This window comes from Anomalospiza imberbis, chromosome 1 (genome assembly GCF_031753505.1).
Source record: "Anomalospiza imberbis isolate Cuckoo-Finch-1a 21T00152 chromosome 1, ASM3175350v1, whole genome shotgun sequence".
Lineage (NCBI taxonomy): Eukaryota > Metazoa > Chordata > Aves > Passeriformes > Viduidae > Anomalospiza > Anomalospiza imberbis.
The window spans coordinates 151,910,399-151,933,439 of record NC_089681.1 but is presented as its reverse complement, the minus strand read 5'-3'; the positions used below and the strand labels follow the sequence as shown (position 1 = coordinate 151,933,439).

Genomic DNA, 23,041 nt, shown 5'->3' with positions numbered 1-23,041 from the left:
CGGGGCCAGGGGACCTCCCAAGGGCATGGGAACCCCCCGACACGGGGCCACAGGGCTGATGGAGGGGCAGGACCCGCAGGGACCAGGCGCAGGGACCCCAGGGGGGAATGCACCCCCAACTCTCCTCTCCCCCTTCCCCCCGGGCCCTTCTCTGCTGGGGGGTCCCGGGTGTGCCCCCCGCCAGGGCGCTGCTGTACGTGGGTGATGTGCGTTCGGTATCCCATAAAGAGCTTCCCCCCCAGCGCCGCCTCCTCCTTCCTGGGGTGTTGGGGACCCCCACTGCCATGTCACAGACCGCCCTGACACCCCCTAACCCCAGCCCAGCCCTGTGACCCCCTCCCCAGTGTTGTGTCCAGGACCCCTCAGGCCCCCGTGCCCCCCAAGCAGCCCGGAGCCGGGGCCTGGGGCACCTCTTTATTTGGGGGGGCGGTGGGGAGGGGTTGCATGTCCAGCGCGGGGGGGCACAGGCAGCGCATGCAGGGACGTGGGAGCGGGGCCGGGGGGGGCCCTCACCCCCAGCCCCCCGACACCCCCTCAGGGGGCGGGGGAGGCCTGGAGGCCGCCCCGCGGCCCGGGGGTGTCCCCCCAGCCCCCCGGCCGGCGGGGGGGAGGGCTGGGCTCTGCGGGGTGGCCCGGGGGGGACCCTAGAGCCGGGTGACGAGGTAGCAGGTTCGGGGCGACGCCGAGACGGGGCGTGGGGCCGGGCAGGGGGGCCCAGGCGCTCTGCAGGGGGGTGGGGGGTCAGCTCCCACTGCCACCACCGGCCCCCTGTGCCCTGCCTGCTGGGGGGCTCTGCCCCGTGCCCCCTCCCTTGTGCCCCCCAGGGTGGCCCAGGACCCCTCCACTTCGGCAGGGGACACCACGCGGCCAACCTGGAGCCGGGCCGGCCCCTCCCCTGTCCCCCAGGCAGACCCCCCCTGCCCCACTTCGTCCCAGAGGGGAGGCTGGGGGACCCCAGCCCGGCTGAGGGGTGTCGGGGCAGGGGGGACCCCGGAACAAGGTGCTGTGGGGGATGATGAGGATGGGGGATGTCTGCAGGGAATGGGGGGGGTCTGCAGAGAACGCAGGACGGTTCGTAGGGAATGCGGGAGATCTGCAGGGAATGGCCCCGCACCCCCGTGCTCGCCCTGGGGAGCCCCCCAGGGACCCCCATCTCCCCCCGGGGAGTGACAGCCCCACACCCCCCGTGCCAGCCCCGGGGGGCTCTGCTTGCCCCTCCACGTGTACCTGGGTGGGCGTGGGGCCGTGGGGCTGCCCGGGACCGCCGGGTGCTCCTGGACGGGCGCACGGAGGGACGAGAGAGCGGTGAGCGGGGGGGTGATGAGGTGCGACCCCTGGGCGGGGGGCTGGGGAGTGGGGAGCGCGGGGGGGTTACCAGGGTGCCGCCATCGCTCCGGGGGCTCCGCTTCTTCTCCTTGTACAGGCTGAGGAGTTTGTCCCGGAACACCTGTGGGGGGCAGGTCAGAGTCCCCAGCCCTGAGAGCCCCGGGCAGGGGGAGGCCAGGGTGGGCTCACCTCATACAGGTAATCAAAGATCTCCAGGATGGTGAGGAGGCTGGCACCAATGAAGAGCCCCATCTGCCCCCCGATGTCACCTGTGCGGGAGGTGATGTCAGCGAGGGCAGAGCCCTGGTCCCCCTGGCACCCCCGGGCCCCCGTCCCTCACCCAGCAGCCCCGCCACCTCGTACGCCTTCTTCTGCTCGATCATCTCGTAGTTCAGTGCCTCGAAGAAGATGTCCAGGACCAGCACATTGTCCCTGGGGGGACACAGGGGACAAGGGGGCAGTGTCAGCTGCAGGGGAGCCGTGCCAGGCTGTGCTGTGCCATGGGGTGCCGTGGGACAGGGCAAAGGGGTGCTGGGGGCACAAGGGTGTGCCGGGCCGTGCTGTGCCATACTGGGCTGTGCCAGGCCATGCTGAGCCATGCCGTGCTGTGCTGTGTGGGTTTCTGGTTTCTGGGGCAGGGTTGCCCAGGGGAGGCCATGCCGTGCCATGCTGTGCTGTGCCATGCTGTCACACCATGCCATGCCACGCCACAGCGTCACTTTGGGCTGTCAGTTTGTGTGCGATGGGGATGCCGTGCGTGGCTGTGCCGTGCTGCTGTGTCACACTGTCATGCTGTCCCAGTTCATGTCTGCTGGGGATGCTGGGTGGGCACGCCATGTCACACTGTCACTCTGGGCTGTGTCAGTTCCTAGATGCGGGGGACATTGTGTCACACTGTGCTGGTTCGTGTCATGGGGGCCATGCTGTGCCACGTCACACTGTCACACTGTGCCGTACGATGCCAGTTGTCGTGCCTGGGGCTGTGGGGCTGTGCCATGCCGTGTCACGCTGTGAGGTGGCGGGTGACACCGCGGTGGCAGCAGCAGTGGCAGCGGAGGTGGCGGTGTCACTCACGCAATGTACTGCTCCGTCTTGTTGAACTTCTTGGCCAGGTACTTGGCCGAGGCCTTGCTGGGGATCTTCACCATGGAGAGCTCTTTGCCGTAGCGCACCATGGCGCAGGGCGTGCGGCACGCGCAGTACTCGCTGTCCTTCGTCACCAGGAAGTCTGGGGGGGCGTGGGTGGGACGGGGACCGCCAGGACCCCTGCCCGCGGGGGGAGGCGGGGTGCTCCGGGGACAGAGCTGGGTGCTGGTGGGTGCCACCGGGGACAAGTGTGCTGGGGGTGCTGTTGGTGGCACAGGGAGGGGGCCCGGCCCTGCGCATCGGGGGACAGCGGTGACCCCCACCCCAGCGAGGGCACAGGGACAGCGGAGCTGCACTCACAGAAATGGGGGCATGGGGAGGCTCAGGGGTTCCCGGGAGGGGCCAGGGGGTGTCCGGGGCTATTGGGGGGCACGGGGTACATACCCAGCGCGGGGTCGGCGCACTCCTTGTACTGCTCCGGGGTGCAGACGTTGGCATTGCCTGCGGGCAGGCGGCAGGGGTTGCCCTTGCCTGCAGGGGTGGGGTTGGTCCCGGGGCCCCCGGCGCCCCCCCCCCGCTCACCCGGCATGTGCACCATGCGGCAGTTGCAGTTCTCGGCCAGGTAGCGCGTCTCGCAGTCCAGGCGGCACGCGGTCAGGCTGTAGTTGGTGAAGAAGTCCGGACTCGATGGGGGTGCCTTGCAGTCCCCCCACGGTGGGGGCAGGTACACCAGCTGCCGGGCACCCCGCTAAGGAAAACACGGCGTCCTGGGGCCCCGTGCCAGCCCCGATGTCCCCGGCGTCGCACCCGGCCACGCCCGCGCCCCCCAGCCCGCGGCAGTGCCGTCCCTCGGGCGGAGCTCACCCCGCACAGCCAGTGCTGCGGGTCCTGCCACCCCAGACCCCCGCCCCACCCCGTCCCCTCCTTTCGGGGCACGGGGATGGGTGTTGCAGCAATTGTCACCTGTACTGGGTGCCACAGCGAAGTCTGGCAGGTGGCCCTGCCTGGGAACAGGACGTGCCAGGTGGGGGGGCTCAGCGCGGACCCCCCCCTCCCCCCGCGGTGCGGGGATCGTGCCTGGTGAAGCCCCAGCACCCCCCGCCCGTGGGTGCCAGGGCCATTCCTGCTGCCGCCGTGCTCCTGCCGCCCATGTGCCGGCACACGTGGTGACGCCCACCCGAGGCACCTAAATTTAGGTGTCTGGCTGCGGGGGCCGGGTGCCGCCGCCCCCCCGGGCGGCTGTTCCACAGGAGCCGGGGGTCGCTGCCGAGCCGCTGCCTGTGCAGGGGCTGCCTGGGCCCGGCGTGGGGCTGCCCCACGGCGAGTGCTGCTCCTGGCCAGTGCAGTGGCACGGTACCCATGGCAATGGCTGGGCAGGGGGTGTCCCCGTGGAGGTGGCTGGGGTACCCGCGGCTTGGAATGTCCCCACAGGGATGTCTGTGGCAACACCAGGCCGTCCCAAGCCCTTTGGGGGTCCATTCTGATCCCTTTGGGTCACCATCCCGAGCCCTGTGAGGGTCCATCCCAATCCCTCCAGGGGCCCATCCTGATCCCTCGGGGGTCTGTGCCCAGCCCCGGGCGCCGTGCCCGGATACCCGCTGCTGCTGGCAGGGAGACGAAGGTCTGGAAGCCAGGGGCAACGCCGAAGCCCAACTGGTCAATGAAGGGCGGCTCGTCCTGGCTGTGGATCTGCACCTTCACCCCCACCTCAAACGAGGTCTCATCTGCAGAGCAGGGCAGGGGGGTCAGGTGCAGGGTAGGGGATCTCGCTCACGTCCCCCCAGATGGACACGTGCTCACCTGTGTCTCCCCAAAAGGACGGGTACTCAGGTGGTACCCAAGTGCTCTTGCCCGTGTCCCCCCGGACGGGCAGGGTCTCACCTGTGTCCCCAGACGGGCAGGGTCTCACCTGTGTCCCCCCAGACGGGCAGATACTCCTCCTGCTGCACGTTGAGCATGAGCTCCAGGCCGTTGCCAGAGCCGCCCTGCAGCGTGGTCAGCACCTCGCGGCCTGGCCCCCCCGGGTTGAACGTGTAGCACTTCCCCAGGCGTGTGAAGATCTGCAGGGACACGGGGCACACGTGGGACATGGGGACAGGGCGCTCACTGCCACTGCAGGGACCCCACGTGGACATGGGGATGGGGCATTCAGCGCCACTGTGGGGACCCTGTGGGGACAGGGACACACACGGGGACATGGCAATGGGGATTCCAGTGCCCCACATGAGCCAGGACAGGATCCCAATGCTCTACAGGACCCAGGACGGGGTCCCAGTGTCCTGGGACAGGATGCCAGTGCCGCCAGGAGAAGGCGAGGACGGTGATGGTGCCCGGCCAGTGCTGCCGCGGCTCTGCAGGGATATTGGGTTTCGTCGCGGTTCCAGGGAACACGTGGGGACACTTGAGATGGGAGGGCACAAGCCAGAACAGTGATGGGGACCAGGACTCCTTTGTCACCGCAGCAGAGGCCACCATGTCCCCCCCGAGACCTGAGAGCCTGTCCTGGGCCAGCCACCCCGGGGACCCGCACCCCCCACCAGGAACCCTGGGGTGATCTTGAGTTCCCAGGGATCGGCACCCACAGCCAGGGACCCTGGGGTGACCCTGAGCCCCAGACTGGCCCCATGGCCCCCAACTCCTGCCACAGTTCCCGTGACATCGTGGTCCTCTCTGCTATGGGTGTCCCCACCCGGGGGTTATGTCCCACGGGGGGGAGAGGAGGGGGCGTTGCCATGGCAACCAGCTGCTCCCAAAGTGGGGACCCGTTGCCATGGCAATGCGGTGCCCAAGGAGGAAAGGGGGGGGCGGGTGTCATGGCAACGGCTGCCCGGCATGGGGATGCTGGGGGGGGCATGGGTGGGGACAGTGATGGGGACATGGCCCCAGCACTGCTGGTCCTCCTGCGCTCCACGCTCAGGGTCACGCAGGGACCCCCAGCCCTGCACCCTGGGGACCCCCAGCCCTGCTCCCCGAACATCCCCTGGCCCCACACCCCCCATCCCACACCTGCCCCATCCAACTGGCCTCGGGGGATGCAAGAGGAGACAGTTCACCCCGATGGCCCTTAGGCCCCCACCACATGTCCAGGAACCTCGGGGACACTGAGGCCCAGGCTGGGATGAGGTGAGGGGACACTGTGCCAGAGCTCAGCACCATGGCCTAGGGCAGAGGATCCCAAGCCAGGACTAAGACTGGCCGAGCATGGGGATTTTGGGGGGCGGAGACAGGACCCTGCTGCTTAATCAGGCACATGCCACCCACCCCGAGTCCTGCCCTGGGGACCCTCGGCCCTCCTGCCACATGTCCCGGCCCTCAAACCCAGGGACCATCACCGCTGCCTGGCCGTGCTGTGGGGACACTGCCAGAGCACAGGGCACAGGGGGCACAGACCTGTCAAAGGACAGCTCGTCCCTAAGCTGCGTGCTGAATTAATTAGTGCTCCAAGAGCATTGAGGGGACAGTAGTTGCTGGGGACAGCGATGTGGACTGGGCAGAGCTGGCATGGCAGACGAGAGCTGCCCCGCGCCCACGCTGCTGCCTGGTGCTGCTGTGGCAGGAGGGAAGTGTCTGTGCTGCCCATGCCGCCATCACTGCCTGTGCCAATGTCCCTGCCTGTCCTGCCCATGCCACCGCCCCTGTCCACCCTGCCTGAGACACTGTCCCTGCCCAGACATCCTGTCTGTGCCACCATCCCTGCCTGTGCCACTGTCCCTGCCTGTCACACAAGTCTCATCATCCCTGCCTGTGCCACTGTCCCTGCCCTGTTTTGGGGGCCACAGTGGGGGTGCTGGGGGCAGGAACGGGAGGTAGGGGCTAGAGGTCGGGGTGGAAGGTGCTGGGAGCAGCAGCAGGGGGTCACAGCAGGGCTGGCACGGGGACGCCCACCCATGCTGGGCATGGAAGAGCTGCCCATGGGAGCCTCTGTGCCAACACTCAGGGCAGTGGCAGCTGCTGGCCGTGCCCAGTGGCACCTGAGGCTGGCACAGGTGGTGGGGGCTGCACCTGTGAGCACCTGTACACGTGACACGCCGTACAGGAGAGCACACCTGTGAACGCCCCATACCTGTGAGCACCCCGTAATCCTGAGCATCCTGTACCCGTGAGCATCCTGTGCCCACCACCACCCCTGCCCAGTGCCTGCATGGCAGCAGAGACCCCCACCAGCACAGGGTGCCCAGCACGGCCCCGCTCCATCCTGGGCACTGTCTGCAACCGCCTGGCGCCCCTGCAGCACCCAGGGCGGGGGCATCCCGCGGTGGCGATGCTGTCCCCAGCGGGGTGGACAGGGGCCGAGAGTGCTGCGGGCGCTGGGATGAGAGAGGGGGATTGCCTGCCGGTGTCTGACCTCAGCCGGACTCCCGCGTCCCTCCGCAGCCCCGGGCCATCGGGTGGGTCCCCTCCCCACCCGCTCGGCACTCACCACGGTGAAGTTGCGGGCAGTGCAGCCGGTGCCGCGGAAGGAGCACTGCAGCAGCATGTCAGCCAGGTCGTGGCCCGTGCGGTTGTAGAACTCGGCCATGCTGAAGGGCTTCGCCTTGAAGTTCTTGAAGTTGGCCTTGTCGCGCAGCGCGGCCAGGACGTGGGGCTCGGCCAGCTGCGGGTTGCTGATCTCGTAGCGCTCGTTGAGCAGCGCCAGCAGCTCGCCCACGTGGTACATGTCGTTGCGGGTGATTTTGGAGAAGCGGAACTCGTTGAGGTTGCAGATGGTGATGGCCGGGAAGGTGAGGTTGCGGGCAGCCACCTCGTCCAGCTTGGTGACGTGCGGGTAGGTGAGGAAGTAGGCGACGCGCTCGGCGCACACGAGCAGCAGCAGCCCCAGCGAGCCCAGGAAAAAGCCGCCCCAGAGCACGCGGCGCAGGGACACGGCCCCGTAGGCGAAGACGTGGCTGATGCCGTGCAGCGAGGAGCTGTGGGCGAACGCCCGCAGGCTCGAGAGCCCCTCGCCCTCCCCGCTGCCCTCCGAGCCCCTCCTCATGCTGTTGCCGCCGGGGCCCCGCGGTGCCCCGCAGCCTCAGCCCATCGCCGCGCCGGGCTCAGGGCGCAGCTGGCGGGGAGGGAAGGGGGGAGGAGGGTGGGCAGAGGAGAGGAAGGCAGGAGACGGGAGGGCAGGACCGGCCGCTTCGCTCCCCGCGGTCCTTCACGCTGCCGGTGCCGATGCTGCCCTACCGGCGCCGCGGGAAGCGCAGCGCAGCGCAGCCCCCGTCCCGGTTCCAGCCCCAGCCTCAGCCCCGGTCGCGGTTCCGATCCCGGTCCCGATTCGAGCCCTGGTCCCGGATCCGGTCCCGATTCCAGCCTCGGTCCCCCTCCTGATCCCGGTCCCCGGATCTAGTCCCAGCCCCGATCCCAGCTCCAGCTCCAGTTCCAGCCCCAGCCCGGTCCCGCTCCCGGCTCCGCTCCCGCCGCGGCGCAGCCGCCGCCGGTCCCCGCCGTCCCCCGCCGCCGCCGCCCCCGCCCCTCCCGCGGCTCCACCCGCCGCCCCCGCCGGCGGCCGCAGCGTTGGGGTACGGGGGGGCCGAGACCCCCGGGGAACGGGGGGCGGCAGACAGCGCCCCTGCATCGGGCGGCCCCAGGGGAGCCCAGCTCGGGGGTCACACGGAGGTCCCCCCATGCCGGGGTCACACAGGGCTCCCTCCACCCCGGGGAGTGGTGCAGTGGAGCCTTCACCCCAGAAAGATGTCGCAGGGTCCCCCCACTCCGGGGCTGACGCAGGGGTCGCCCATTCAATGGATGACCCGTGGGACCCCCCACCCCGGGAGAGTCATGCAGGGCTAATCCTATCCCAGGGGGTCACACAGGGCTCCCCCCGCCTGGGGCCTGAGGCAAGGGTCCCCTACCCTGAGGGACAGCACAGGGGACAGTCCATCCAGCGTGTTACGAAGGGGTAACCCCCATCCCGGGGTCATGCACCCCCGGAAGATGACACAGGGTCCCTCCAGTCCAGGGTGACAGAGGGGCCTCCGCCCTGGAGGGTGACACAGGCGACCCCCCTCGTTCCAGCGGGGGGTGGGGGGGTCACACGGGGGTGTCCCCATCCAGAGGTCACCCAGGGGTTCCTCCACTCCAGAGGTGACACATGAGGCCCCCTGCCCCGGGAGGAATATCGGGGTCCCCCATCACAAAAATCACGCAAGGGCTCCTCCATCCCGGGGGTGGTGCAGGGGTCCCCCACCCCGAGGTCACGTAGGGGTTCAGCCCCTCCAACCCCCGGGGTGCTGCGGCGTTTCCTCGCTCGGGAGTGACAGGGGGGTCACACCCCACGGTGACACACGGACACCCTACGCCGAGGGTCACACGGGGAACGCTCAGCCCTCTCGGGAGTGGGGGCTGACCCCGAGCAGGGGGTGACACAGGGGACACCCCCGCCCCGGGGGCAGCGCGGCAGCGAGGGGCGGGGCCAGCCTCGCCGGGCACGCCCACAAGCCACACGTCACTCACGCTCGGCCCCGCCCCGGCACCCCGCCCCCTCCCGGTGCCAAGGGCGCCCTCGAGCGGCCCGGAGGAGCCATCGCAACGTCCCCGCACAAAGCGCAGCCCCGTCCGCCTTCCACCCCCGGTTTATTGGGGAGCAGCGCGGGGACCCCTCAGGACCCCTCCTTAGTCTGCCGTCGGATGAGCTCGGCGTAGAGACCCCCGCGTCGCAGCAGCTCCTCGTGAGTCCCTGCCTGTGGAGAACAGCGGGGACAGCCGGACGGTGTCACCTGCAGGGGCCCGGGCGCCGCCCGTGCCCGCCCGGCCGCGCGTCTCACCTCGGCCACGCGGCCGTGGGCCAGCACGGCGATGAGGTGCGCGCCGCGGATGGTGCTGAGGCGGTGGGCGATGAGCAGCACGGTGCGGCCGGTGGCCGCGCGGTCCAGCGCCGCCTGCACGGCGCGCTCGGCCTGCGCGTCCAGCGCGCTCGTGGCCTCGTCCAGGATGAGCACGGCGGGGTCCTTGAGCAGCGCGCGGGCGATGGCGATGCGCTGCTTCTGCCCCCCGGACAGCGCCGTGCCGCGCTCGCCTGCGGGACCCCGCGGGGACACCGCGGACACGTGGATGCTGCGCTGTGCCACGCCAGGGGACAACCCAACCCAGAGCCAGGGAACCCCCCCAGAATGTCCCTGCCACATCAGCCCGGGGAGACCGCCCCAGCCCGGAGCCAAGGAGCTCCCACACCCGATGCCCATCCCTCCTGCTCGGAGCGCAGCGCGGCCGCAGCTCCCTGTGGCACGGCTGAACGTCGGCGGTGACCAGCAGCCGGGGTCCCTGCAGGACTGGGATCACCTCAGCTGGGGTCCCACGCTTGCCTGAGCCCTCCCGCCCTGGCCATACCCACGATGGTGTCGTAGCCCTGGGGGAAGCTGCGGATGAAGCCGTCAGCGTTGGCGAGCCGGGCGGCCTCGTACACCTCGTCGTCAGAGGCTCCTGGCTTCCCGAAGCGGATGTTCTCCATGATGGTGGTGCCAAACAGCACCGGCTCCTGCGGCAAAACCCCGGCCCTCAGCACTGAGCCCCAGCCAGGCTGTCCCCGTCCCCAGGGACAGCCAGAGGGTCCCGGCCAGCACCAGCCCTGTCCCCACCTGGCTGATGAAGCCGATGACCTGCCCCCGCAGCCAGGAGGGGTCCAGGCTGGCGATGTCGTGCCCATCCAGGGTGATGGTTCCCGCTGTGGGCTCATAGAACCGCTCCAGCAGCGCTGCCACCGTTGACTTCCCTGGGGAGGGGACCCCTGAGCCCCCCTGCTCCGGAGCCCTGGCTCCAGCAGCACTGGGGGGTTCCCAGTCCCTGGCATACACTGGGCAGAGGACTGGGGCGCAGGAGGATGCACCCAGGGAGAGGGTGGGGGGTACTGGTACCTCCTCCGGAGGGGCCCACGATGGCCACGGTCTGGCAGGGGGGCAGGGTGAGGCTGAAGTCCTGCAGGACAGGGTAGCCAGGCCGGGTGGGATAACTGCAGGGACAGGAGCAGGGGCTGCAGGGCTGTGGGGACATGGTGCCAATCCCCCATCCTTGGGGTGGCTCAGGGAGCCATGGGGGGGCCAGGCAGGGGCCTGGCGGGACCCACCTGAAGGACACGTGGTTGAAGCAGATGCGTCCACGCAGGGAGTGGGCAGGGATGGAGGCTCCTCCCTGCAGTGGCACGAGGGGCTCCAGTCTCAGCAGCTCCAAGACACGGGCACCAGCACTCAGACCCCGCACCACCTGTGGGGGGACAGTAGGAGCACCTCATGGCCCCCCAGACCCCACCTCACCCGCACAGAAAGTGATGAAAGCAGCCCCAGAGCCCCAAAGCCCAGCCTCAGGGGGTGCCAGGACCCCTCACCCCACCTACCTGGCCCATCAGGATGGAGATGCTGGCCAAGGACCTGTGATGCACAAGGGCAGAGGTTGAGCTCAGGGCTGTGCCCAGGCAGGCTGCGGGGTACAGGGGGTGCCAGGGGTACTGGGGATACCGTTGGGCCCTGCCCTGACCTTTGCACTGTCTGCGAGGCCACCAGGAAGGACATGAGGTCACCAGGCGAGAGCTGGTCTCCAGCCATCAGGGAGCCACCGACGAAGATGGTTCCCAGCACGATGCCTGTGGGGTGGGGGCAGAGCTGGGATTTGAAGGGGACGTGCAGAAGGGGCGTTTGGAGGAGGTCCTGCCCAAGGGAGTCCCACCCCACAGCCCCCCAGGTCCCACTCTGCGGCCCCCACTCACCATTGAGAGCCAGGTTGGAGAGCCCCTGGAAGGCGGCGATGCCGAGCCCCAGCTGCTCGCTCAGACGTCCGGCACGGTCCACCTCGGCACGGAACAGCCTGGGGCAGGGATGGGCTGGGGTCCCCTCTGCCACACGCCCACCACCCCCACGCCCTCCCCCTTACCCTGCCTGCTGCTCCTCCATGGCGAAGGCACGCACCGTCCGCACATTGCCCAGCGCCTCGTCGGCCACCACGGTGGCCTTGGCCACCTGCAGGGGTAGCGGGGACAATGGAGACGCCCCATGCCGTGGCCTCGGGGCTGGCGGGACAGGGGCTCTCAGGTGAGGGTTACCTGCTCCTGTGCCTGGCGGGAGAGGCTGCGGAGGAAGGCGCCGATGAAGGCGCCGGCGCCCACCAGCGCCGGCAGCGCCACGAGCAGCAGCCCCGTGAGCTTGGGCGAGAGCAGGTACAGCGACACGAAGCAGCCGGCGGTCTGGGTGCCGCTGCGCAGGCCCTGGGGGGGACACAGTGGGTGGTGGGGGACCATCGGGCTTGCCCAGGAGATAGCTGGGTTCACCTGGGAGACGGCCAGGCTCACCTGGGAGATGGCCAGCTTGAAGGAAGACTTGAATTCCTGGATGTCGGCCGTCAGCCGCGTCACCAGCTGCCCCGTGCGTGTGGCATCAAAGAAGGCCACCTCCTGCCTGCCGGGGGGAGCGGTGGGTGGGGGTCCCTGGGCACCCGTCTCTCCCGTCCCCCATCCCGCGGGGTTACCTGAGCAGGGCGCTGAAGAGCGCCTTGCGCATGTTGCCGGCCACCCGCTCTCCGACGCGGGCCAGCAGCGCGATGTACCCGAAGGTCAGCAGGCCCTGTGGGACGGAGGGGTCAGCAGGGCCGAGGGGCACCCCCGGGACCCCCCACCCAGCCTTTCGGGGGTCGGCACTCACCTGCAGGCAGTAGATGGCGAGGAGGCGCAGGGCCGGGCGCCGCACCTCCCGCAGGTACGTGGAGACGTGGCCACGGGCACATCGGGCCACCACGTCCACCAGCTGGCCCAGCAGCACCGGGATGCGCACGTTGAGCAGGGCCGCGCCCAGCGCCAGCTGCGGGACAGGGACAGGGCTGTCACCACACTGGGACAGCAGCAGGGGGGTGCCACGCCGTTGTACCGGGACAGCGGGTGGCTGGCACAGCACTGGGACAGTGGGCGTCACACCGGGACAGTGGGTGTCACACGGTGGCACCAGGACAGTGGGCATCACACCGGGACAGTGGGTGTCACACTGTGACACCAGGACAGTGGGCGTCACACCGGGACAGTGGGCGTCACACCGGGACAGTGGGTGTCACACTGTCACACCGGGACAGTGGGCGTCACACCGGGACAGTGGGTGTCACACTGTGACACCAGGACAGTGGGTGTCACACTCTGGCACCAGGACAGTGGGTGTCACACTGTCACACCGGGACAGTGGGTGTCACACGGTGGCCCCAGGACAGTGGGTGTCACACGGTGGCCCCAGGACAGTGGGTGTCACACTGTCACACCGGGACAGTGGGTGTCACACTGTGACACCAGGACAGTGGGCGTCACACCGGGACAGTGGGTGTCACACTGTGGCACCAGGACAGTGGGTGTCACACCGGGACAGTGGGTGTCACACCGGGACAGTGGGTGTCACACGGTGGCACCAGGACAGTGGGCGTCACATCGGGACAGTGGGTGTCACAGTGTGACACTGGGATAGTGGGTGTCACACTGTCACACCGGGACAGTGGGCGTCACACCGGGACAGTGGGTGTCACACTGTGGCACCAGGACAGTGGGCGTCACACCGGGACAGTGGGTGTCACACTGTGACACCAGGACAGTGGGTGTCACACCGGGACAGTGGGTGTCACACTGTGACACCAGGACAGTGGGTGTCACACCGGGACAGTGGGTGTCACACGGTGGCCCCAGGACAGTGGGTGTCACACTGGGACAGTGGGTGTCACACCGGGACAGTGGGTGTCACACGGTGGCCCCAGGACAGTGGGTGTCACACGGTGGCCCCAGGACAGTGGGTGTCACACTGTGACACCAGGACAGTGGGCGTCACACCGGGACAGTGGGTGTCACACGGTGGCACCAGGACAGTGGGTGTCACATCGGGACAGTGGGTGTCACAGTGTGACACTGGGACAGTGGGTGTCACACTGTGGCACCAGGACAGTGGGCGTCACACCGGGACAGTGGGTGTCACACTGTGACACCAGGACAGTGGGTGTCACACTGTGGCACCGGGACAGTGGGTGTCACACTCTGGCACCAGGACAGTGGGTGTCACACTGTCACACCGGGACAGTGGGTGTCACACCGGGACAGTGGGTGTCACACGGTGGCCCCAGGACAGTGGGTGTCACACTGTGACACCAGGACAGTGGGCGTCACACCGGGACAGTGGGTGTCACACTGTCACACCGGGACAGTGGGTGTCACACCGGGACAGTGGGTGTCACACGGTGGCCCCAGGACAGTGGGTGTCACAGTGTGACACCGGGACAGTGGGTGTCACACTGTCACACCGGGACAGTGGGTGTCACACTGTGACACCGGGACAGTGGGTGTCACACTGTGGCACCAGGACAGTGGGTGTCACACCACGGTACTGGGACAGTGGGTGTCACACTGTGGCACCAGGACAGTGGGTGTCACACTGTCACACCGGGACAGTGGGTGTCACACTGTCACACCGGGACAGTGGGTGTCACACGGTGGCCCCAGGACAGTGGGTGTCACACTGTCACACCGGGACAGTGGGTGTCACACTGTGGCACCAGGACAGTGGGTGTCACACTGTCACACCGGGACAGTGGGTGTCACACGGTGGCCCCAGGACAGTGGGTGTCACACTGTCACACCGGGACAGTGGGTGTCACACTCTGGCACCAGGACAGTGGGTGTCACACTGTCACACCGGGACAGTGGGTGTCACACCGTGGCATCAGACAGTGGCTATCTCGTGTCAGCACTGGGATAATGGCTGTCACGCTGTGCCACTGGGACAGCATGAGTCACACAACAGCGGATAGCAGGATGGTGGGTGTCACACCATGGCACCAGGACAGTGGCTGCCACCCCATGGCGCCAGGACCGTGGCCATCACGCTGTGGCACTAGGACAGTGACAGCCAGTGACGGTCACTGGGATGGCGGGTGTCACACCATGTCAATGGGACAGTGGCAATCGTGCTGTGGCACCAGGACAGTGTGTCACTTCACGGCATAGGTGTGACACAAGGACAGTGGGGACAAGGGCGGCCATGGCCACCCACTCAGCCCTGCTCACCACAACAGCAGCGGAGAGCGCCAGGAGCTGCGGGCGCAGGAAGGTCCAGAACAGTGGCCAGTCAAAGGGGGTCTCCGGAGGGGACTCTGGAGGCTCGGGAGCACCGGGGGGCACGGCGGGGACAGCGGCCTCCTGGCAGCGCGCAGCCGTGTGCAGCAGCCCCAGCAGCACGCCGCCCGTGGCCGTGGCGGTGGCCGAGCCGGCCAGGAGCAGGCGGCGGGGGGCCGGCAGCGCTGGGGGCAGCCGGGGGGGCCCGGCCAGCCCCAGGCGCCCCCCATACCTGAAACTGGGGAGGGGTGAGTGAAGAGAACCTGGGGGTGAGTGAACCTGGGGGAGCCCCCACGGATCACCCCAGGAACCTCAGAATCCCATCTCCCCCCACCAGGAGTTGTGTTCCTGCCTCCGAGGGCGCCAGGATCCCCCCACCACCGCCTGCAGTCCCCGAGTACTGGCTCCCCCCACCCAGAGTTGGGGTGCGCCCCCCACCAAGGGGCCCGTGAGTCTGGGAACCGCCCGGACACCGCAGCGCTGCAGAGGCCGAGCTCCCCACACCCAGAGGCGGGGTCGTCCTCCCAAGGTAGCCCGGGGCTCCCCAGTACCTGCCCACGTCTTTCCCCCGCCCTGACTCCCGTCCCGCTGCTCCGGGAAGCCCAAGTACCCCATAACCTCCCGGGAGCCCCGGCCTCCCCGCGGTCCCCCCGCAGGGATCCAGGTGTCCGGGAGCTCCAGCGAGTTTCCGGGACCCCTGGCTCCCCCGCAGCCCCACTCGCACCCCCGGGACCCCCGCGACCACCGAGTCGGGGCTCCTCCCAGCAAGAGTTGGGGTTCCCGCGCTCCAAGGGACCCGAGGGTCCGGGATCCTCCCGGGATGCCCTGCACTCCCCCGGTACCTGCGCCCCGGGACGGAGGGCGGCCGGAGCCGGGTCCAAGCGCCCGCTGCCCGCAGCAAGAGCACCGGCAGCGGCATGGCGGCTCCGGGCGGGGGCGGCACCGGGCGGCACGGGGCGGGACCGGGGAGGGCCGGGGCGGTCCCGGGCGGGCGGAGCCCCAACACCGCGGCCCGGGCCCTGCGCCGGCCCCTACCCGTACCGGCCCCTCTCCGGCGCCTCGGGCCCTTCCGGGGCTCCGCGCCCTGACCCCGCCGATCTCCGCTCCCGGCACACTCGCTCCTCCCCGGGGCCCCCTCCGGACTCCCGGACCTGCAGCGGAACCCCGCTCCGGAGCTCAGAGCGCGCACCGGCACCCCCGACCCCCGCCGCTGCCCGGGGCTGCTGCCGGTGCGGCCATGGCCGGCGGCGGGGCCCGGGGCGAGCGCGGGGCCCCTTGAGCGCCCGGCACCGGCGGGGACCGAGCCGGCACCGAGCGGCCCGGTGAGCGGGGACGGGGCAGCGGGTACCGGGGGTGGCGGAGCCCCGCTGCCCCCGGAGCGGGGTCACGCCGCTCCTTTCCGGGGTCCTTCAGCCCGGCGGCCGCCCCGGGACCCCCCAGGCGGGCAGCGCGGGGGCGCCGCGGCGGGTGTGTGCGCTGCGGCCGTGGGGGTGCCCGTGTCCCCACGTGTGGTCCCGGGTCTCTCGCGGGGGTCACTGCCGAGCCCCGTCCGTGCTCTTACGGCGCAGCCATGTGTCACCACCGGGGCTCGTGTCACCACGGGGGTGTTACCCTGCCGTGTCCCCACGGGCAGGTGTCCGTGTCCCCATGCGGAGTCGCGGTGACACAGGTGACGCTGCGGAAACACACGTGTGTCCCGGCAGGGTCACCGGGGCCACTGCAGGGGGCCGCTGTGTCCCTCGGGTGCTACGTCCCCCGGGCTCTGTCCCTGGCCCCGGGGGTGGCCCGGCCCGGGGATCCCCCGGCCCCCCCACCGTTCACCCTCTCGGGCTATTTTCGGGCTCCGCGGGTATTTTTGGCTTCCCGATGCGGAGCTGGTTGGGGACGGGCCGTGCCGATGTCACCCGCCGGGACACCCGACCCCGGGGGATGCGGCCGCTGTCCCCAGGGGGTGTTGCACAACTGGGGTCGGGTCCCTCTTGCTGCATCAGCGCCGCGCCGTGACTCAGCCCCGGACAGGTGGGGCCGGACGGTGTCACCTGCGGCCACCGGCCTGGCCGGACACCGGCTGTGGCCACCGCGGGGGACGCCGGTGACGTGCGGCGCTGCGGGGCGGCGGTAAGGGGACCGTGGTGGGGGGTGGACGGGGGGTCCCGTCCTGCTCCAGGGGTGGGGGGGTCCCATCCTTCCGCAGGGGGTGATGGTCCCATCCAAGGGTTTGGGGTCCCTTCCAAGAGTTTTGGGTCCCGTCCTCCCCTGTGGGGGGTTGTCCTCCTGCCCCAAGGTCCGGGGTCCTGCCCTGCCCCAGAGGGCTGGGGGGGTCCAATCCTTCCCCGGGCCGGGGGTCCGCAAGGCATTGAGAGGCCACCAGGGCTCAGGACTGGTCCTGAGCTGGTCCCGCTCTGGGCTGCTGCCCCCGGCTCCGGGGGTGGTGTGTCCGTGGCGAGTGCGGTCTGCGGGGTGTCTGTGTGTACAGGAGTCCATGGGGCGGGGGGCTCTGTGGGGAGGAAGAGTGTGGGGGGCGGGCTGTGGACACAGGGGTCCGTGGGGAGAGGCGTCTCCCCACTCGGGCCGGGCAGCACAGCATGGCCCGGGGGACGGCTGGGGGAAGTATTGGGGTCCCTTGGACCTTGCAGGGGGTCCCTCCCGGGGAGCCCTGCAGGGTCACGGCAGGCTCTGGCACTGGCCGGGCCGGTGGGACAGGACGGGCCGGTGGCACCTGCGGTGTCATCTGCCCGCGGCCGGGGCCAGCTCAGGCCACCCGAATTTGGGGCACGCGGGCGACGCTGCGGCACCCCAGTGGCATTTCCGGTGCCCCACACCTGCCCCCGACCCCCTCCGGCGGCCCCCTCACGGCGGCAGGTGCTCACGTTCCCCGGCAGGTGATGGCGGAGCAGGGAGAGGAGCACCGGGAGTACGGGGAGTACCGGCGGCTGGAGGATTGTGAGGAGGACTCGCCCCCCGGCGAGGAGGAGGAGGAGCAGCTGCTGCTGCACGTCACTGAAGGACCGACAGGTACTGGCGTCCCGTCTGGCGGGGGATCCGGGGTCCCATGGGCTCTTTGGGGACCCCAGGTGGTGTTTCTGGACCTGGGGGTCCCAGGTGGGGGGCGGTACCACACCTGACCCCCCGTGTTTTTCCCCCCAGACTCGTGGCACCACGTCAAGGACCTGGACAGTTTCTTCACCAAGATATCCTGGCACAGCCCCTGGTGGCACTGTGGGGGACATGGGGGAGCATGGGGTGACTCCGGGGATGGGGGGGACACGGGGGGTCCGTCACCCCTTCACAGTCTCCTTAACCCCCCCACACATCTACCAGTTCCACCAGAGGAATGGCTTTGCCTGCGTCCTGCTCTCGGACGTCCTCGAGCTGGTGTAAGTGATGCCACGTTGTCACCATGCGGCACCACGCGGCGGTGACACTGGGGTCCCACTGACCCCCCCGTGCCCCCAGGCAGTTCCTGTTCGTCGTCACCTTCAGCACGTTCCTGCTGTGCTGCGTGGACTACGACGTCCTGTTCGCCACCCGCCCGCTCAACCACAGCCACGTCCCCGAGCGCGCCAAGGTGACGCTGCCCGACGCCGTGCTGCCCACCCCGCAGTGCGCCCGCAGGTGGGCAGGGGACACAGGGGGACACTGAGGGGGTTCTCGGTGCTGTGGGTGACACATGGGGTCCCAGCGGCGTGGGTGGCGTGCATGTCCCCACAGGGTCAGTGGCGGCAGGTGGCTACTGCTCCCGCTGCTGCCTGCGTGGCCATGCAGGGGTCCCAGTGCCACCAGCGTGGCTTTGTGGGGTCAGGGTGCCACGGTGTGGCTGCATGGGGTCCTGGTGCTGTGGGTGACGTGTCCCCAGCAGTCTCTGAGGCTGCAGATGGCCGTGAGGCAGTTGGTGGCACTGGTGACACCTATGTTTCTGCAGGCTTCGTGGCAGTGGGTGGCTGCTGCCTGTGAAGGGTGTGTTGGCCCTGCTGACACTTGTGTCCCCACAGGCTTTGTGTCAGCAGGTGGCTTCTGGTTTTGGTGGCACTGGTGTGGCTGTGGGGGGGTTCCAGTGGCACCGGTGACACCCGTGTCCCCGCAGGCTCCGTGGCAGCGGGTGGCTGCTGTTCCTGCTGGTGCTGGCGGGCGCGGTCTGGCTGTGCCGCCTGGTCACGGCGCTCCGGCGCCTCGTGGGCTACTGGGAGATCCGGAGCTTCTACATCCGCGCGCTCGGCATCCCCGCGGTGAGGGGCGCCGGGGGCCAGGCCAGGGCCGCCGGGGGGGGCCGGGGTCCGGGCTGGGCCGGGAGGCGCCACGGGGCGCCGGGCCACGCTGAGTGACCCCGGTGCCGTGCGGCGCCAGCTGTGCCCTGGGTGCCCAGTGCCGATCCCCGTGCCGTTGCCGCAGGAGGAGCTGTGTAACCACAGCTGGCAGTCGGTGCAGGCCCGGCTGCTGGCCCTGCAGCGGCGCCAGCCCCTGTGCGTGCCGCGCCGGGAGCTGACGGAGCTCGACATCCACCACCGCATCCTGCGCTTCCGCAACTACACCGTGGCCATGGTCAACAAATCCCTGCTGCCCGTGCGCTTCCACCTCCCGCTGCTGGGCCCCGTCGTCTTCCTCACACGCGGCCTGCAGTTCAACCTGGAGCTGCTGCTGTTCCACGGCCCGGCCGCGCTCTTCCAGAACACCTGGAGCCTGCGGCCGCAGGTGAAGCGGGCGGGCGCGCGGCGGGCGCTGGCGCGGGGGCTGGCGCGGGCGGCCGTGCTGCTGGGGGTGGCCAACCTGGCGCTGTGCCCCTGCGTGCTGGGCTGGCGCCTGCTGCTCGCCTTCTTCAGCTACGCGGAGGGGCTGAAGCGGGCCCCGGGCAGCCTGGGCGCGCGCCGCTGGTCACTCTACGCGCGCCACTACCTGCGCCACTTCAACGAGCTGGGCCACGAGCTGCAGGTGCGGCTCGGCCGCGGCCACGCACCGGCCACCAAATACATGGACTCGTTCAGCAGCCCGCTGCTGGCCGTGCTGGCTCGCCACGTCGGCTTCTTCGCCGGCTCCGTGCTGGCCGTGCTCATCGTGCTCACCGTGTACGACGAGGACGTGCTGACGGTGCAGCACATCCTGACGGCCATCACGCTGCTGGGGCTCGTGGTCACCGTGGCCAGGTGGGTGCTGCAGTGGTGGTCACGGTGGCCAGGTGGATGGGCCAGACTGGGCCGTGCCATGCTGGGCCGGGTGGGCAGCGGGGGGCTAAGGTGGGGCCCCGCCTGTGCCCCTCCAGGTCCTTCATCCCGGACGAGCACGCGGTGTGGTGCCCGGAGCAGCTGCTGCAGCGGGTCCTGGCACACGTTCATTACCTGCCCGAGCACTGGCAGGGCCGCGCCGGCCGCGCCGAGACACGAGCAGAGATGGCGCAGCTCTTCCAGTACAAGGCGGTGGGTGCAGCCCCCCCACTGCCCAAGACCCTCCTCCCCAGCACCCCACTCCCCTGGAACCATCCTCTCCCCCTGACTCCCCAGTCCCAGCACCCCACAGAGTGGGAGCCCCCCATCCTGGGACTTCCCAGCCCTGGCACTCCCCACCTCAGGATGCCCAGCCTGGACCCCTCAACACTGGGACCCTCTGCTCCAAGACCCCATTGCCCTGGGACTCCCTGTCCCAATCCCCTGCCCTGGGACCCCCCACACTGGGACCCTCCTGCACCAGGACTCCCCACTCTTGAGGCACCCCCATCCCAGGAGCCTCCTGCTTTGGAATCCCCCACGCTGAGATCCCTTCAGCCACCCCGGGCAGCCCTGCCAAGGACTCCCCTCCTCAGGGCCTACTGCCCTGATACCCCCACCCTGGACATCCCACCCCAGGGCTTCCAAATCTGGGACCTCCGCCGTGGGACACCCCCAGATCCCACTGCCCTCCACTGCAGGTTTTCATCCTGGAGGAGCTGCTGAGCCCCCTCGTGACACCCCTGATCCTCATCTTCGCGTTCCCCCCCCGCGCCCTCGACATCGTGGACTTCTTCCGCAACTTCACGGTGGAGGTGGCGGGGGTGGGCGACATCTGCTCCTTCGCGCAGCTGGACGTGCGTCACCACGGCAACCCCCAGGTGCGGACCGGGGGCCCGGGCTGAGGCGCTCCGGGGCTGCGTGTCCCCTGCGGGGGTGTGTGCCACGTCCCTGTCCCCGCAGTGGCTGTCGGAGGGACACACGGAGGCCCCCCCGGAGCGCCAAGCGGAGCACGGCAAGACGGAGCTGTCGCTGATGCGCTTCGCCCTGAGCAATCCCCGGTGGCGGCCGCCGCCGCCCGCCCGCCGCTTCCTCGGCCACCTCCAGGCGCAGGTGACTCGCGACGCGGCCACCGCGCCCGCCCCGCGGCACCTGCTAGCCGAGGGGCCGCTGGCCGCGTCCCTTCTGTCCGAGGACTCGGCCCTGGCGGTGAGTGGGGGCGCTTCGGGGGGGCTACGGGGTGCTTTGGGTCTCCCCCTGACGAGTGTCCCCTCAGCCCGAGGGGCTGGTGACCAGTGTCTTGGCGGCCAGCGGGCTGGTGGCCCGGGACCCGCGCTTTGGGCAGCCCTGCAGCACGGCCAGCGCCACCGCCAGCCTGCTGGCGTCCCTGCGGAACCCCCTGGGGACCCCGCCCTGCGGAGCCCCCGACAGCCCTGGGGGGCACCAGTGCCCCGAGGACAGGTGGGGACAAGGGACAGGGGTCATGAGGACGGGTGACGTGGCGGGGACATGGGGACAGGGCTGGGAAGGGTGTCAGGGCAGCCAGGGGTGTCACTGAGGGGGGCTGTCATGGTGGGGAGGGGCGTTGTGCTGGGGACGGGGGTCGTGACGGGGACGGGAGGGGGTGTCACAGTGGGACGGGGTGGCAGGGAAGGGGTGTCGTGGCAGGGAAGGGGTGTCACAGCGAGGAGGGGGTGCTGTGGCGGGGGTGTCACCGCGTGCTGCCCCTCCCGTGCCCCAAGGCCGGCGCTGAGTGAGTCGCGGCTGCGCAGCCTGAGCCGCTCGGCGCTGCTGGCCGAGGTGGCCTCCGCCGAGATGAGCCTTCACGCCATCTACCTGCACCAGGTGCGTCACCCGCGGTTCCCGGGTTCCCCCTGCCCACCGCACCCCGGGACACAGGTCCTTTGGGGTTCCCTGGTGTCTCTTACCAGAGTGTCGCTGTCTGCGTGCTCTGCCTCACCCCCGAGAGCCCTGCCTGGCCCTGGTCTCTTGTCCCTTGTCCCTTGCCCCCAGAGCCATTCCAGGCTGCCCCTACCCTCCCTGACCTGCTGGGTGACGCCTCTGTTCTTGGCCGCTGCCAGATGGGGTGCTGGGGGTGAGGCACCACAGCTGGTGTCACCCATGTTCCCCCTTCTGCCACCCCTTTGGGGTTGGGGACTGTCCCGGGCTGAGGGACCGCTGTCCTGCTGCCCCATGGGGGGTCTCCGAGTGCTAGTACGGGGGGCTCTGACTGCCTCTGGGGGTGTTCTGAGCACTAATCTGGGCTCTCTGCTATTCCTTGACCCCTCTCCCCCCCAGCTCCACCAGCAGCAGCAGCAGCAGCCGCAGGGCCTCAGCCCCCAGCCCGCGGGGGCACCCAAACACCCCTTCGTGACCACAGGTGAGCACCGGGCCGTGGAGTGTCCCAGGGGGGCTGGGGGGACACTGCTGACGCCCCCCCACCACGGGGCTGAGCCTGGAGCCGGGGCAGGGGCAGGGGGGGTCTGGAGGTCCTGACCCCCCTGTGCCCCCCAGGCTCGGCTGCCCGGGCCTCGCAGCTGCGGGAGATGCCGCTGGGCGGGTGGGCCGAGGAGGAAGAGGAGGAGGAAGAGGAGACGATGACGTAGCCGGGCCCGGCGCCGGTGGGTGGGGACACGGGGGAGCGGGGAGTCCCGGGACTGGGACATGGAAACTCCCGGGGGCGGGAGACGGAACCCCTCAGGGCTGGGGGACATGGTGGCCCCCAGGGCTGAGGCTACAGGGACTCGGAAGGGATGCACTGGGACACGGAGGGGCTGGGCACAGGGACCCCCGGGGCTGGGGTTCAGTGGGGTCCGGCTGCTACGTGTGCTGGGGTGTGCCCAGTGTTGGGGTCCCCAAGTGCCAGGGTCTCCGCTCCGGGATCTCCAGCCCGGGGTCCCTCCTCTGGGGTCCCTGCTCTGGGGTCCCTGCTGACACCCTGTTCCCTCCGCAGGGTCCTGGTTGTGCCGAGACCCCCCGGAGGTGCTGGGGGAGCTGCCAGGGGCACATGGGGGGCTCGCCGTGCCCACTATGCTGCCAGGGGGGCCCTGTCTGTAGGAGCCCCCTGCTCGGGGCGTCCCTGGTGACCCCACTACCGTGCAGGGCCAGGGGTGCTGCCAGGGCCCCCTCCAGGTGCTGTTTTTGGGGGGGCAGAGGGCTGGTGCCCCCCGTGGTGCCCCGAGCACCAGGTGAAATAAAGGTTTACAGAGGGGCTGTGCCCGCTGGCTGTGCCTGGGGGTGAGCTGGGGGTCCCGGTGCCATGGATGGGGTTGTGGCAGTTTGGGGGACACTGGGGGTTGTGGGCCGTTGGCAGCGGCGGTGCTGGCAGGGGGTGCAGTCACCTGCACCACACAGGTGGGAGCCACGGGGCCATGGCCCTCCCACCATTTCCCACCCC

At 70.0% G+C, this 23,041-nt stretch overlaps 3 protein-coding genes across 4 annotated transcripts; 1 reads left to right on the top strand and 2 right to left on the bottom strand.

Moving 5' to 3' along the window:
• Window positions 1–401: 401 nt before the first annotated feature.
• ASIC3 (acid sensing ion channel subunit 3) lies at window positions 402–7,535 on the bottom strand. Its single transcript, XM_068176713.1, is given in 12 exon segments — window positions 402–723; window positions 1,228–1,274; window positions 1,376–1,447; window positions 1,516–1,595; window positions 1,667–1,758; window positions 2,401–2,554; window positions 2,857–2,913; window positions 2,995–3,145; window positions 4,008–4,022; window positions 4,024–4,136; window positions 4,322–4,472; window positions 6,833–7,535. Coding segments are annotated over 12 exon segments (1,566 nt in total). The 5' UTR covers window positions 7,388–7,535; the 3' UTR covers window positions 402–644.
• Window positions 7,536–8,932: 1,397 nt separating this feature from the next.
• Window positions 8,933–15,382, bottom strand: ABCB8 (ATP binding cassette subfamily B member 8). The gene is made up of 16 exons (XM_068211280.1): window positions 15,292–15,382; window positions 14,402–14,687; window positions 12,018–12,173; window positions 11,845–11,939; window positions 11,669–11,774; window positions 11,423–11,584; window positions 11,254–11,339; window positions 11,090–11,187; window positions 10,861–10,966; window positions 10,721–10,754; window positions 10,454–10,590; window positions 10,245–10,339; window positions 9,969–10,102; window positions 9,721–9,868; window positions 9,159–9,409; window positions 8,933–9,074 (listed from the first exon to the last, which is right to left on the bottom strand). The coding sequence occupies exons 1-16, from the start codon at window positions 15,366–15,368 to the stop codon at window positions 8,994–8,996; spliced, it is 2,052 nt and encodes a 683-aa protein (XP_068067381.1). The 5' UTR covers window positions 15,369–15,382; the 3' UTR covers window positions 8,933–8,993.
• A 256-nt stretch (window positions 15,383–15,638) lies between these two features.
• On the top strand, window positions 15,639–22,855 carry ATG9B (autophagy related 9B). Of its 2 annotated transcripts, XM_068176439.1 has the most exons (15): window positions 15,639–15,771; window positions 17,332–17,464; window positions 17,597–17,642; window positions 17,764–17,826; window positions 17,906–18,064; window positions 18,534–18,675; window positions 18,839–19,587; window positions 19,704–19,857; window positions 20,346–20,525; window positions 20,608–20,853; window positions 20,921–21,105; window positions 21,387–21,489; window positions 21,943–22,024; window positions 22,159–22,265; window positions 22,598–22,855. In XM_068176439.1, exons 2-14 carry the CDS (start codon window positions 17,335–17,337, stop codon window positions 22,248–22,250), a joined length of 2,331 nt encoding a protein of 776 aa, XP_068032540.1. In that variant the 5' UTR covers window positions 15,639–15,771; window positions 17,332–17,334; the 3' UTR covers window positions 22,251–22,265; window positions 22,598–22,855. The 2 variants fall into 2 exon arrangements, 1 of the variants encoding a protein (XP_068032540.1); XR_010994469.1 differs by lacking the exons at window positions 15,639–15,771; window positions 22,159–22,265; window positions 22,598–22,855 and having other exon boundaries at window positions 16,982–17,464; window positions 18,839–19,138; window positions 19,432–19,587.
• Window positions 22,856–23,041: the final 186 nt, after the last annotated feature.

Excerpts from the sequence above, each read along its gene's own strand:
- ABCB8 (XM_068211280.1), bottom strand. The coding sequence starts at position 15,368 with ATGCCGCTGCCGGTGCTCTTGCTGCGGGCAGCGGGCGCTTGGACCCGG. Across the intron at positions 14,688-15,291 it reads CCCTCCGTCCCGGGGCGCAG|TTTCAGGTATGGGGGGCGCC; the intron begins GTACCGGGGGAG and ends ACCCCTCCCCAG. Across the intron at positions 10,340-10,453 it reads TTCAACCACGTGTCCTTCAG|TTATCCCACCCGGCCTGGCT; the intron begins GTGGGTCCCGCC and ends CTGTCCCTGCAG.
- ATG9B (XM_068176439.1), top strand. The coding sequence starts at position 17,335 with ATGGCGGAGCAGGGAGAGGAGCACCGGGAGTACGGGGAGTACCGGCGG. Across the intron at positions 17,827-17,905 it reads TCGGACGTCCTCGAGCTGGT|GCAGTTCCTGTTCGTCGTCA; the intron begins GTAAGTGATGCC and ends CCGTGCCCCCAG. Across the intron at positions 20,854-20,920 it reads CCGAGGACTCGGCCCTGGCG|CCCGAGGGGCTGGTGACCAG; the intron begins GTGAGTGGGGGC and ends GTGTCCCCTCAG.